The following is a 12,583-nucleotide window of genomic DNA, read 5'->3' as shown; positions in this document are numbered from 1 at the left end:
GACATGAATACTTGCAAAATTGGGAATACTTGGATTGCAGGTTTTTGTGCAGACCCCTGTCAGAGCGAGGAGTTATCTGTGAAATTCCCAGCTGGATCCATGCCCACATTCCTGTGCTTGCAAAATTGAACCATGGGGACTCGGAGTGATGATTCACACACAACTGCATTGTTTATACATTTTAGGTTTCTTGGTAAACACAGAAAAAGTTTTATTACAGAGTGAGTGTGAAAGGCAGCACCTGCCTGAACATCCCAACTAGGAGCTAAGGTGCTGAAGGGAGTTTTATGTTCTCCAAGTATTTGTTCCTCCCCCATCCCTGGCTCTCCCACTGGCACAGCTACCCATGTGCTGCTTGCTTTTCACATCACAGAAGCTGCAGTGACCTATTGGGTCATCGAGTACCTCTCACAGCCAGCGAGGGATTGTCTTGTACATTTGCTTTAAAAATGCCTCTAAGCACTCACTGCATCCAGATGTGAGCACAGAAGTCTCTTGGAACTGGTGAGGAAACAGCAATAAAATGGTTGGGCAGGGTAAGGCCATACCAGCTTCTGCTGGGCACAAAAGCAGCTCTCAGTGCTCTGAGCTCTCATAAGAAAACTAACTCAGATGGGAAATTCAGATGATTCATCCTCATTTTCTTAATTTAAAAATGGCCAGAGATTTATCAATAAATACTGATCATAAATGAGTGTTATATTTCTATATGTACAGTTAATTAAAAAGAAATAATTACATTATTATTTATAACAAACTATGAAAAACAGGTGGAGAGAAAAATAGATTCTAAGCTAATCAATTCTAGGTCTTCATTCTTGTGAGACAAGAGGTCCATACAGACAAAAAGTGCCCCACTAACTATCCCTGCTCCCTGGCAGGACGTGACCTGAGCTGAGAAAGTTCTGCTTGTGCGAGGAACACTGAGAGTCCAGGCATTTTTCTGCAGTAGAAGACTTTATAACTGCCTTTCAGTTTGCACCATAAAAACACTGTAGATCTTTAAGATGGTTATATTCTTGCCAGGCATTTTATTTCACAACAGCTAAAAAATTGTGCAGATGTTTTCCAAACTTTTCCGAGCAGCTGCTCCCAACATTTCAAAGTGCAGCTCCAAAAGGACTCAAGTTGCCACTGCAGGAGGAGCTGAATCCTCCCAATTATTTCATTGAGTTTTAAGGGGAGAAAAGACCTTTTCCCCACCTCTGCACATTCCTAATATTAACCCAATTTGTACCATATGAAACTGTGAGGAGCAGCAATGCCAAACCCAGGCATTCAGGGCTCATGAGTCAGGCCTCCAACAATCATGAGACTGGATTTTAAATCATGCAATCTGCCTCCCGCCCTTAAAGTTGCATCATTTTTGTCTGTCTGAATTTTGAAAACCCAAAACATCCAGGTTTGTATTTTTAATATTTTGGTTTGTTTCTTGGATTGGCCCTGAAAAGTTCAGTAAGAAAAGTCACCTGCACAGGGACTTTTAAATTGCTATTCATATTCCAAGAACTGCAATGAAATTGCAAAGAATTTGCAAAAGCCTCGAGCTGCCATGTGGATGTGAGCTAGTTCAGTGATGAATATTCAATTACATCATGCTCATTCTGAAGGGATGAAATCCTCATTATGAGGATTTTGTCACTCTCCCTACCTGTGAGGGCACTCACCTTGCTGCAGGTACAACTCCCCTCAGCAAAGCCTGGACATGAGCCCAGCTCAGTGCTCCACCTCTGCTGGGAATTACTGGGATTCATTTTGAGGTGGTCAACAGAGCAAGCAAGCAGGCTGAGCTTGTACAATTGCTGACCCTTAAATTCCTTTCTATTTCCCCATATTCATGTTCATATTTGTTCTGTCGGCTACCCCAGCTGAGCAGGAACAAACCCCACAAATGTGTGCCCATGCACAGCCACCCCACAAACCCCTCCAGTGAAGGAGCTGTTGCTGGTTCCCTGGCTTGGCCTGAGCTTTGCTGATTCCAGGCTTTTACTCCAGCAGAGCTGCGTCTCTACGAGGCCTTTCACCATAATAGCTGTGTTAGCAAAATAAAATTAAAAAAAAAAATAACCCAACCACCTTAACCAGCAACAGCTCTGTGGTGAGCTGCTGGAGGGTAAAACAAGCCCTGCTCGAGGTTTCCAGAGAGCACTCGTCTGTTCAATGCAAAATGGAGAATTTAGCACCAGAATGAGTTAATCTCCTTTCCTACTTTACACACTTACATTATACAAACCATTTTCTACCCGCGCATCTCTCATCACCAAAGTCACCATTTTCAAAAACTGTTGTCAAAACTGTTGTGAATTTGACTGCACTGAAAGAGCTTCTGTGTGAAGCACCCAGAGTCCCTCCCAGCTTGCAGGAAGATGCCTTCTCCTCACACCCTGCACGTGCTCACACAGCAGCTTTGCTCTGTCCCCAGATTGTCCCCAAGGAATGAGAATGCTCCTGGCAGAGCTGGCCCAGCGCTGGTGACCTGCCAGCCATCGATGCTCAGGGAAGCACCCCCAAGCCTTTGACAGCCAGGAGTGAAAGGAGTGAGCCTGGGGAAAGGCAGGGGAAGGAGAGGAGCTCTGCCTGGCCCTCTCTTTACCTGTTTTGAACACCTACAGCACAGCCAGTGCTGCCCCAGCTCCTGCACACCTGGGGGACCTGCGAGTCTGGGATTCCCCAGGAAAGTCACAGTTTTGCCACCAGTTACCAGTTTTTGCCTCAGCTGGAGCCAAGCCCCTGAAAAGCTCTGATCCTGCTTCACCCCTCTGTGAGAGCTGGGGACTAGACTGTCTGCCTCTTTCTGCAGGGGAATAACTTTAATTCATTACCATTGCTCTGCATTGGAGTGAAAAATGTTATTGTTATTATCCCTTTAAACTGAAAGTGGGTTGAAGGAATAAAAGTAAATGTATGGTCTATTTTGGCAGATGCCTCCCAACAGATGGGTGTCTATGGTGTTCTTTGTGAGAGCTGGCTGCTGCCTGTGATTCAGACTGTCTAAGGAATGCCATGAGCTTGGAGTAAATGGACAGCAAGTCTGGGAAAGCACTTTATTGTGGTTTAGAAGCTTTCAATTCCCAACTGCACGAACAAGTTCTTTTTTTTTCAAGTAACCCTTTGCCAGTATTTCAAAACCATCACCGAAATTTGCCTGATGCCTGCCGAGAAGGGAGCGCTTTTGGCTGATAACAGCCAGCCTTCAAAGGGGAACCTTCAAACCTCCAGCCCTGCACCTGGGGCTTGGGGCAGCAGGTCCTGGTGGGACCCTGCCCATGGAGGGGCAGCAGAGCCCTTGTGCCCCCCGAGCAGCTCTGGGCTCTGCCTGTTCCTCGTGCTCTGCACAGGAAACGCTTTGTGACACAGCTCGCCTGTGGGCACTCGCTGCGCCAATTAAAGATTCCTGAGCTCCAGAACAAAGAGGTGCCAGCGGAACCCATGGTTTTAATCACTCGATTCATTCTCTTCCTTCCTCTACTGCTGATTTGGGATGTATGGGTTTTTCTTTTTCTTGCTTTGTTTTGCTTTGCATGCTTTGAGGCAGCTGCTCAGAAAGGCTGCTGGGGAAAGGGCAGTCTTCAAATGGGGCTGGATTTGTCTGGGCTTTTTAACTGGGAGTTGTTTTTAGAGGTGAAGAAGATCAGATGGAGCCTGCTATAACAATACAAATACTTAATTCTAATTCAGGTATGCCAAGTGTAGGGGTTTTTCTGAGAATCCACGTGTGCGTTACTAACACAAATTAATTAATGCTTAACTGTACAAGAGGGAAGGATAAGGCACTTTTTAATAATGGTAAACTGAGGTACAGGGAAGTTAAATACTTTGCTGAAAGACCAAGCTCAGACTCAACCCAGACCTTCCTCCTAACAGACTGATCTTTCTGCTTCCTGCCAACAGACTCCAGGGTTTGGGGAGCAGAATCACTTTTCTGCTCTCTTTTTATCCTGCCTCTAGAAAAGCAATGCATAGGACAGGGGCATGGAGATCCTAACACAACACAAACCTACAAGAGCAGTGATCCAAAGAGAAAGCTGCAGTGTACCCAGGGAGTGCTGCAAGGTCCCAGCAGAGAACAGAAAATCTGTAATAATGTGAGTCAGAGCTTCAGGAATGAGCCTGATGAATACATAGATTTGCTAGAGCATTTGAGCAAAATGTTTTGGAGAACATACAGGCTTCACTCTTAGTCAAAACTCTGCCTGAGCAGAAGTGACCACACCTTCTATGAAAAGTAGTTCTAATTAAAAACAGAGCATGGCTTTTTTAGATGCAAATTGTTGCTCAAAACTGAACCCCAGCCCATTTGCAGGATTCAAATTCACCCCCATCGAAAATGCCAGGAAACAAGAACATTTTCCCGCTGCCCTGTCTTGCTACTCAATGCTGTGCATGGACACAAGATGAAAACAACGACAAACCAACCTAAAATATGCCCCTAAACCCAGCATCCTCTGTGCTGTCTGTTCATGGGCTCGAGTCAGTGTTTAGAGAGAAAAGCAGCTTCTCTCCAGCCAGGCAGGACCAGCTGCCAGTGCAGCTCCAGAGGGTTTCCCAGTGAAAACAGCCCCAGAGCAGCTCTGTCACCCCCTCCACCACAGCAGGATGCTCAGGATGTGCCAGCATCCAGCCAGGGCCCCCAGGACTCCCCTGGAGCAGCACTCTGGGCTCTGACAGTCCCAGGAGAGCCCTGGAGGCACTCCCTGCCCAAGGAGAACGGAGCTGGCCAGAAATGAAAGCTCCCTCCTGAACGTGAAGGAAAGAAGGATTTGAATTTCACCTCCCGGTACGGTGGGGACAGACTGAGGGTTTCTCGTTGTAGAATGAAAGAACACAGGAAGGGAGTGCAGGGATGGAACACACTCCGAGTGCTGCAGGAGGAGCAGAACTGCACACACCAACACCCAGCTGGTCAGGGGGTGATCTCCAGCGCTGGGTGATGTGCAAGGACCACACTGCACATCCTGCACAGCCGCTTTCTGCAGAAATCTCTGACGTGCCTGGGGCTTTCTGTGAAACACCTGAGCTCGCTATGAACCATCTGCACTGATCAGCAGCCTGATAAACCACTACACAACATCTGCCTTGCTCTTCTCCTCCCCAAAAGACATTGCTGTGCACCAAAAATAATTGAGAGCTGCTGGATCCAGCAGACACTTTGGAGTGTCAGATGTGGTTAGACAGTTACTATTTGAATAATGACAATCATTTTTCTTTGCAAAGTTCAGCCTGACAGCTGAACTGAAAAGATCTCAGTCTAAGGCAGGCAAGGTGATAACACTTAAGCTACACAACCACGATCTGTGAGTGGAATTGAGCCTCGTGCTCGTGTCCCAGACAGGGAACTGGCCCATGGCAGCTGAGCTGTGTCCCCAGGGCTGCACAGGAGCCTCTGGTTCTGCAGGGGAGCACAATCAGAGCCCCCAGCCCTGGGTCACCCCCTCGTGATCCTGCCCCACCAGGGGATTGCAGACAGAGCTGCAAAGAACTACAGCTTAAACTGGGTTTGTGCTTTAAAGAGTTCATCCCAGTGCCCTCAGGGTGCTGCAGGAACTACATTCTATTTGTCAACAACTGTGGTTGTTTGGGTAACTTTTACCATCGTGGGTAGTTTGGTTATGAATAATATTAAGGTGAGGCCTTGGCTCACGAGCTTATTGCTCTGTCACCCCAGGGCTTTCAGTTGCATTTGAGGCTGATCCCTGCCTGCCAGCACTAGCCTGGACACCTGCTGCATCCTCAAGGATCTCCTGACACCCAGGGTGTCACCACTCCCGAAACAATTCCAACAGCAGTGGAGCTCTGGCCACCCCAGGCCAGCCTGGGCTCCCTCAGCGCCCCGAGAGGCAGCAGCTCCAGGAAGGAGGAACAGCAGCCTGGCCATGCCCAGGTCACCCTGGCAGAGCTCAGAACAGAAACAAAGCCCAGGACACCGAGGCTGTGGTTTAACCATGAGAGGAGGCCACAGCAGCAAAGGGACGGAAGCTGGACCGCCGGCAGAACTCCGGAGAAAGGAGAACAAGGCAGAGGGAGGAGGAAGATGGGGGAAGGGAGGAAGAGCAAAGGGAAGTGAGAGACAGAGCAGGGATTGCCCAAGAGCCTGGGCAGCAGCAGCAGCAGCACTCAGCTCGTGCCAAGCCTGCTGGGGAAGCACCAGATCCGTGTCTGTCCGTGAAAATCACTGCAAGGCCTCACAGATCACTTTATCTCACAAGAGCTTTCTGGATAAAAGGGATTTAAGGGCAAAGCCTCCATAATCCTTTGGGCTGGCTTTCTTTTAATACTATAAAGCACAAACCCAAACTTTCTAGTCAGGAAAAACATGGCTTTTGTTATGTTCTGAGTCACTCTTACCCAGCAGCAAACAATGTGGCTTTTCAATTCAAGTCCTGAACATTTCAGCATGAAATGCTTTGCAAAGCCCTAAAGTAAATGACAATTGTCCAAGTCACACTTCCAGCTGATAGAAACTCACTGAGGTCAGTGAAGAGACTGCATGTGCCCCATCTTGCCTGGCCTGATTTGGGTGGCATGATTGATAAACTAATCTCTAGCTGAAATCAATTCAAGATGAACCAGTCAGCCAAGGAGAAGCCTGGGATTTCATTATTAATTGCTGCTGTTCTGCTCCTCTTAGGGAGGTTGAGTGCATTCTTGGTGAGCTGTGCTGCAGCTGGGTCTCGCTGGTCTGATTCAAAACTCAGGAAAATTAACTTTGTAGTCCACCTTGGGAGTTCTTTTAAGTGAACTGTGACTTGACTTTGAAGTTAGCTTTTACTTCAAGATTCCTTCTTTTCTCCTTCTTACACAAGGTGTGTACCAATTTTATTGTATTTTTAGAAATGTGGAAGAATCTCTCAGCTTCTCGTATTAAAATTACCCTAAATAATAGCGTTTAGTTCTCCTGTCAGAAGGATTCCCTTGCCTTGTTATCATGCTCAATTCCCTGAATGGAAAGCAAATCTCCCAAGTTAAATTTAGGACTCCACAATCTCCTGCTCAGAGAAAGGAGCCAGTAAAAACTCTCCAGATTTTCCTGTGATGGCACCAAAGCTGCATCAAGCACTCTGCAAACACAGCTAACAGAGGAAACCATCCAAACTCTGCCCACAAAGCCAGCAGTGAAGGCTGCACACATTACAGAGCATTCGGGACCCAAGCTGAAGAAAGTACAACTTTCACAGGCACAGTTTCACAACTCCAGGTAAGTGCAGTAAAAATGCCAGTAAAAATGGGTGCTTAGGGCACATCCTGGTGCCCATCCAGGCCTGAATTGCCTGCACTGAGAGCAGAGTTACTTCCTGCACAAGAACATCCTGTATTTGCAGCAACATTTCCAGCAGCCTCACTCTGCTCCCACTAAAATCAATGCTGGGTTTTGCTGCTGCTCTCTGTGACTGCAGTGTCCAGCTGCACTATTAATTCTGCATTGATTTCCTCCTGCCAGAAACATGCTTTAATAAAAGAAACAATCAACAAGATTGCCAATAGCTGCCTACCTAAGAATAAGCAGGATATGTTCAAAGAAAGCTTTACTCTAACTTATGCTCATTCCTAAAGGCTAAATCAGCTGGCTCACAACAAAGGAACAGCATTGTTTTACTTATCAATGTCCCACTGTTCATCTAGAACATCTGCAATGGTTTTGCCTGCAGCACTACCCCATTCATTACAGGCCTTGATAGATTGCTCAATGGGCTTTTTTTTTTTTTTGGTACAAAATGTACAAGAGCATTTTACAAAGTGGACTTTGCCCTGATATGAAAAATATAATAAAATAATTAAGAAGCGTGTTTCGTTTCAGATCCGCCATTTTCCCAAACTGGCGATGGAACCTTCGGCAAAGGGGAACAAAATGGGACCAGCTCAACGTGGCACGGGGCAAGCAGAGGGTTCTTGTGGCTGAGTGGCCAAAGAGCTTTGCCATCTACCAAAAATGGAAGGCCCAAATCCAGCCTGAATGCCCAGCAAACATCCACACCCATCCCAGGGGGCCACGCCGAGGAACCGGGGATTGAGAGCTCTAACCTCGCCCCCTCCCTCCAACCGAGCAGCCCCAGAGAGGGGCACAGCACTTACCATCATCCAGGTACGCCTGGTCCAGGTTCTGCTCCTGCTTGATGGTCACTCCTGCCGGCAGCACCTCCTTCTGCTCGCTCCCTGGTGGCCCGTTCTTGGCTGCCCGCTGGCCGGGGGCCGCCTGCTGCTGGATCACGGTGGGGTACGAGCTGGGGCTGAGCCTCTGAGCCTGGCTGGCCTGGGGCTGGCTGGATCTCGACACGTTGGATGTGAAATTTTCACAGCACATGATGTGCTGGAACTCCTGGTGGCTGCCACACCTCAGCTGCTGGTTGGTTGGAGAGTAGTGGATGACAGGAGAGGACTGCTGGTGGCCTGGGGAGTGCTGCAGCACGGCTCCAGCTTGGGCTGGAGACCCCGCGTGCACCAGCACGGACCGGTGGGCATCTGCAATGGCAACTGGTGTGGCCATCAGGTTGGGCTGCTGGTAGCCCAGCTGGCTGGGGCTCAGGCTCTTGCTCCTTTGGTAAATGACAGCTGGGTTCTGCTGGTGGTAGCGTGAGTCGGGAGAGGAGAGGCCTGAGCGCAGCTGCTGGCAAGGAGCCATGGTGGCCACGAGGCAGGAAGGGGACTCGGTGGCCAGCGTGTGCTGTGAATAGTAAGGCTGTGTTACTGTCCCCAGAGCACTGTGCACTGGACTGCAGATTAGGGCTGGATCATAGTCATCAATGGGCTCTGTTTTGATTGATGGTACTAGAATAAAGCATGCAAAGGACGTTATTCGTAACGAGCTGAGGAGAAACAGAGAGGTTTTCCTTGAAGTAACAAGAGATTTAAGCCTTTTACAAGATCTGCGTGTGTAAATTCATATGTCCCAAGCACTGAGTTTAATAAATCACCCACATGCAACCACAGGAAAGATTCATACAAGAACTTTGTTTTAAGAGATTCTTGAAAAATCTTAAATGTACTAACAAACCACAAATTGCTAAAATTGAAAAATTCAACACTGCAGGCTCCTGTTTTAATTCATTTAAGGGCCATTCTGGAACACAGACAAAACAAGAAGTCATGGATAGGTGTTTCGTGCAGTGCTTCCATCTCCAAGAGACTGAATCAATAGAAATCCCAGGACATAAACAACTCCCCATCTTTCTGGCAAACATTTAACAGGTGACCAAAGGCAGAGCTGAACTATTTTAGAGCTTCTGTCTCTGCTGCACAAAGTTTCCTCAGTGCTGAGAGCTGAAGGCCCATCTGACACCATCATTTAAAAGACCATGATTTAGTAAGAGTTGTGTGAATCCTAGTGGGGCCAATGATGGTCCTCTACATTTCCAATGATTTTTTGGTCATATCTTCCCCAAAACTCACTACAGAAACACCATACAATGGAAACCACACAGTGGTAATGCAAAATTCCTTTCTGGAAGTAAAGATTCCTTCTCCTAAGTGGTCTGTGTTAGGGATTGCATTGAGATAGAAGTGTGCTCCTCAATACTATTCCAGAGCAGAACAATTTACCAACTGTACAAACCCTGCACACTGGAGATACCCTATAGAGTTCGTAAATTCAGGGAGAGGACAGGAGATTTTCAGGCTGGAGGAGACCAAAATAAGAGTTGGAACAAATGTTTGCCTGTCCTTAGAGATAAATCAAATTAAGACATCATTTGAAGCTTGCATAAAATCTGGTGCTGTTATTTTATGCTTTCTGGTTTCCACAAACACAATACTCTGATTTTCTCACAATATTTTTCCCCTAGCCAAAGCTGAGAAATTCTGGGAATCTCATTAGTAATCCTGTTGCATTTATTGTGACATGGCTCACCAATCCCCCAGAGGAAGAACATCAGAAAAGCATTCATATTCTCCTCAACTAGCCTCATTCTGAAGAATACGTATTGCTTGCCTTCCTCCATCCCAAGCCCTTTCCCAGATCTGATGTTTTCTTATTGCTGGACACGTCAGAGAAGGCAACACTCATGGTTTTCAGAGGGTCACATCATGTCCCAGACTGAGCCTGTTCCCACTCAGGCTCTTGGCAAGCTTCCACCAGGGCAGCATCGGCCCATCACCAAGATAACAGATAACTGACACCTCAAACTGATGGAAATTCGTGATCATGAATCACAGGCATCTCTTATTTAAACCAAGTAGCTGTTGAGTGCTGAGCTGAATTAAATTAGCAACATTTAGATCCTCAAAGAGCGGCAAGAAAACAATAGAGCAGGAAATCAAAACTTGCTCATGAAGTTAGGCAACAAGTGGGTGATTGGTGAAATTACCTGGGTGATAGGTGAAATGCTGGGGTTGGCTTCTTTTTCTTTTGCCATTGATGACGTAGAAATTCACCTTCACGGCTGTGCGGATGTGCTTGTTCCTGTACTCGGGTACCTCCACAAACAGCATGCTCTGCAATGACAGGGACAGCAAGGAATGCAGCAGGGCTGGGCTTCTGTGTGCAGCTCCCCTTGCTACACCTCCCTGCACAGCAAGAGGGGTCCCCTATTCACCCCCATGAAGAAGGGTATGAGGAAAAAGGGGCAGATGGCAAAAGAGCAGAAGATTTTTGGTCCTGGCAAGTTGGGGTTATGGACTGTGCCCCTCCTGCACTTGGAGTTGTCCTGGACATGGAGAGAAAAGTCTACAAATAAAACGTGAAATGGTGACAAATGCAGAAGCACTCACTGGCAATCCCACAGTGCTTGATAAAGGAGTGTGCACTGCAGAATTCCCACTTTTTGTCACAATAACTCCACTGCTCTGCAGGCTCCTGCTTTCTGCACTGCAGACCCCGCTGGCACCCGGGGCAGGCCCATGGCAGTGCCACTGCTGGCTCCTGACAGCTCTGCCCACAGCAGGGGAACCCAGAGAGAGGCTCCTTCCCTCCCAAAATCAGTGTTCAGCTGCAGCCTGCAGAGGACACAGCTCCCAGGGTGGCACAGGGGGAGTGAGGACAGTGTCCTGCAGAGGACACAGCTCCCAGGCTGGCACAGGGGGAGTGAGGACAGTGTCCTGCAGAGCTGGGGCTGGCACTGTGGGGTCTGCAGGACACAGATCCAGCAGTGGCTGCCTCTGCTGGGGGCTGCTGCTGCAGGAATCGATCCTTTCTGCAGCACACACTGCTCATCGTGGCATTGCTGCTCTTTCTGCTTCTGAGATGCTCTTTGGAAGCTCTGCACAGCAGCTGCAGGACAGCACACCCAGTGCTTGCATACTTACAGGCTGGCTCTTATCCTTGTCCACCGTTGCCTCCATTTCCCAGATCTGCTGCCCATCTAGAAGAATATCACAGCATTAACCTCACTGTGGGGTTTTTTTTAACTCATAGAACTTATTAAATAACAGAGAGAGAAACAAATCAAGGGCATTAAATTAGCAAAGATCTCAAAATGGAATTAATTTCAAGCACCTTCCCAGTCCTAAGCAAAAGCAACAGCAATTTATTTAAACACATCACTGAACACTTCTCTTGCCAGGAAAGAGCTTACAAACATATTAAAATTAAATGTTTATGTAAAAATTAGCCAAACTGAGGAATGAAATATTTAGCACAGGTGCAACATCTGCTTTTCACCAGGCCTGAGTCCAGCCAGCCTGACTGGAGGAGGGCACCAGGGGGTCACAGAACTCCCTAATGGTCACACTGGTCAGCAGCTCAGCAAACTTTCTGCTGCCCTAAGCCAAGATTCCCATTTGGATTCCCACAGAATGCCACTGACAGCCCTAAATCCGTGGTAAAGCACCAGATATTCACTGTACAGAGTGCAAAAGCACTTCACTGTATGTGGGACAGCCTCTACCCTGAACACTGCAAGCTTTGCTGCCCTCAATTATTACATCCACGCAGCTCGTCTCCATCCTGACTTACACAAAATTACATTTAGAGACGAAAATAAAATTTCATCCCCCTGTCTGGAACACCACCACACTAACCCCTGTGCTGTAAGATGTATCAGTAGTGACAGGACATTCATTTACAGACTGCCTGCTTCCTCTGGTTACAAATATTCCTTAAATATAGAAACATTTTTTTGCAGTGCTTTCCTTATTTTTTTTATTTTTTTTTTTTTAGGTTTTAATCTTTACCCCTTTGATTCTCATACTCCATTGAGCCTTTTAGCCAAGCAATTTGCAGAAGTACTAATGGGGGCAAAAAAAATTGCCTCATACCTTTCTGGAAGCTTGCTTTTAAACTGGCCAGAGGACATGGATCCCAAGGACCTGATGGACTGGGAGTGCTGCAGCTGTCTGCTTTAGGGGAGCAGCTCTGCCTGCTTTGGGGCTTTCTAGAACGAGGGGGAAAATCTCCTAAACCCAGTCCTTCTCACAGAGCTTTTTATTTTTCCCAACTCTTGGAAGTTCTGCAAGAGCTGCCTTTGTCCTCTGTTATTTAAGCACTTCTGCTTCTGGCGAAAAGGGAAATGAAAGAGTATTTTTAAATGCATTTTGCATTTTTTCTGTTGTCGTGCTCTTTGTTCTGTGCTGGGCCCAGACAATGAGCTGACAGATGTGCCAGCTCTTGGGCAGCCTCTTCCCCAGCTGGGCTCTGGGGCCAGGACACAGCCCT

General features: G+C 47.4%; 1 protein-coding gene across 8 annotated transcripts in view; it reads right to left on the bottom strand.

The window, feature by feature from the left end:
* The window catches only part of NFATC2 (nuclear factor of activated T cells 2), an 82,006-nt gene that overhangs the window by 22,576 nt on the left and 46,847 nt on the right, over window positions 1–12,583 (bottom strand). For all 8 annotated transcript variants that reach the window (XM_014254191.2, XM_014254190.2, XM_014254189.2 and 5 more), the window contains exons 7-9: window positions 11,236–11,291; window positions 10,299–10,425; window positions 8,071–8,763 (exon numbers count right to left, since the gene is read on the bottom strand). In XM_014254191.2, the coding sequence (XP_014109666.1) occupies window positions 8,071–8,763; window positions 10,299–10,425; window positions 11,236–11,291 (876 nt within the window). The remainder of the gene's footprint in view (window positions 1–8,070; window positions 8,764–10,298; window positions 10,426–11,235; window positions 11,292–12,583) is intronic.

Source organism: Pseudopodoces humilis, chromosome 19, assembly GCF_049639895.1.
Source record: "Pseudopodoces humilis isolate 2021_Gansu_Grassland_sample_001 chromosome 19, ASM4963989v1, whole genome shotgun sequence".
In the NCBI taxonomy this organism is placed as follows: domain Eukaryota; kingdom Metazoa; phylum Chordata; class Aves; order Passeriformes; family Paridae; genus Pseudopodoces; species Pseudopodoces humilis.
Note: the sequence above shows the minus strand (reverse complement) of the source record. Positions and strands in the feature narration are given on the sequence as shown.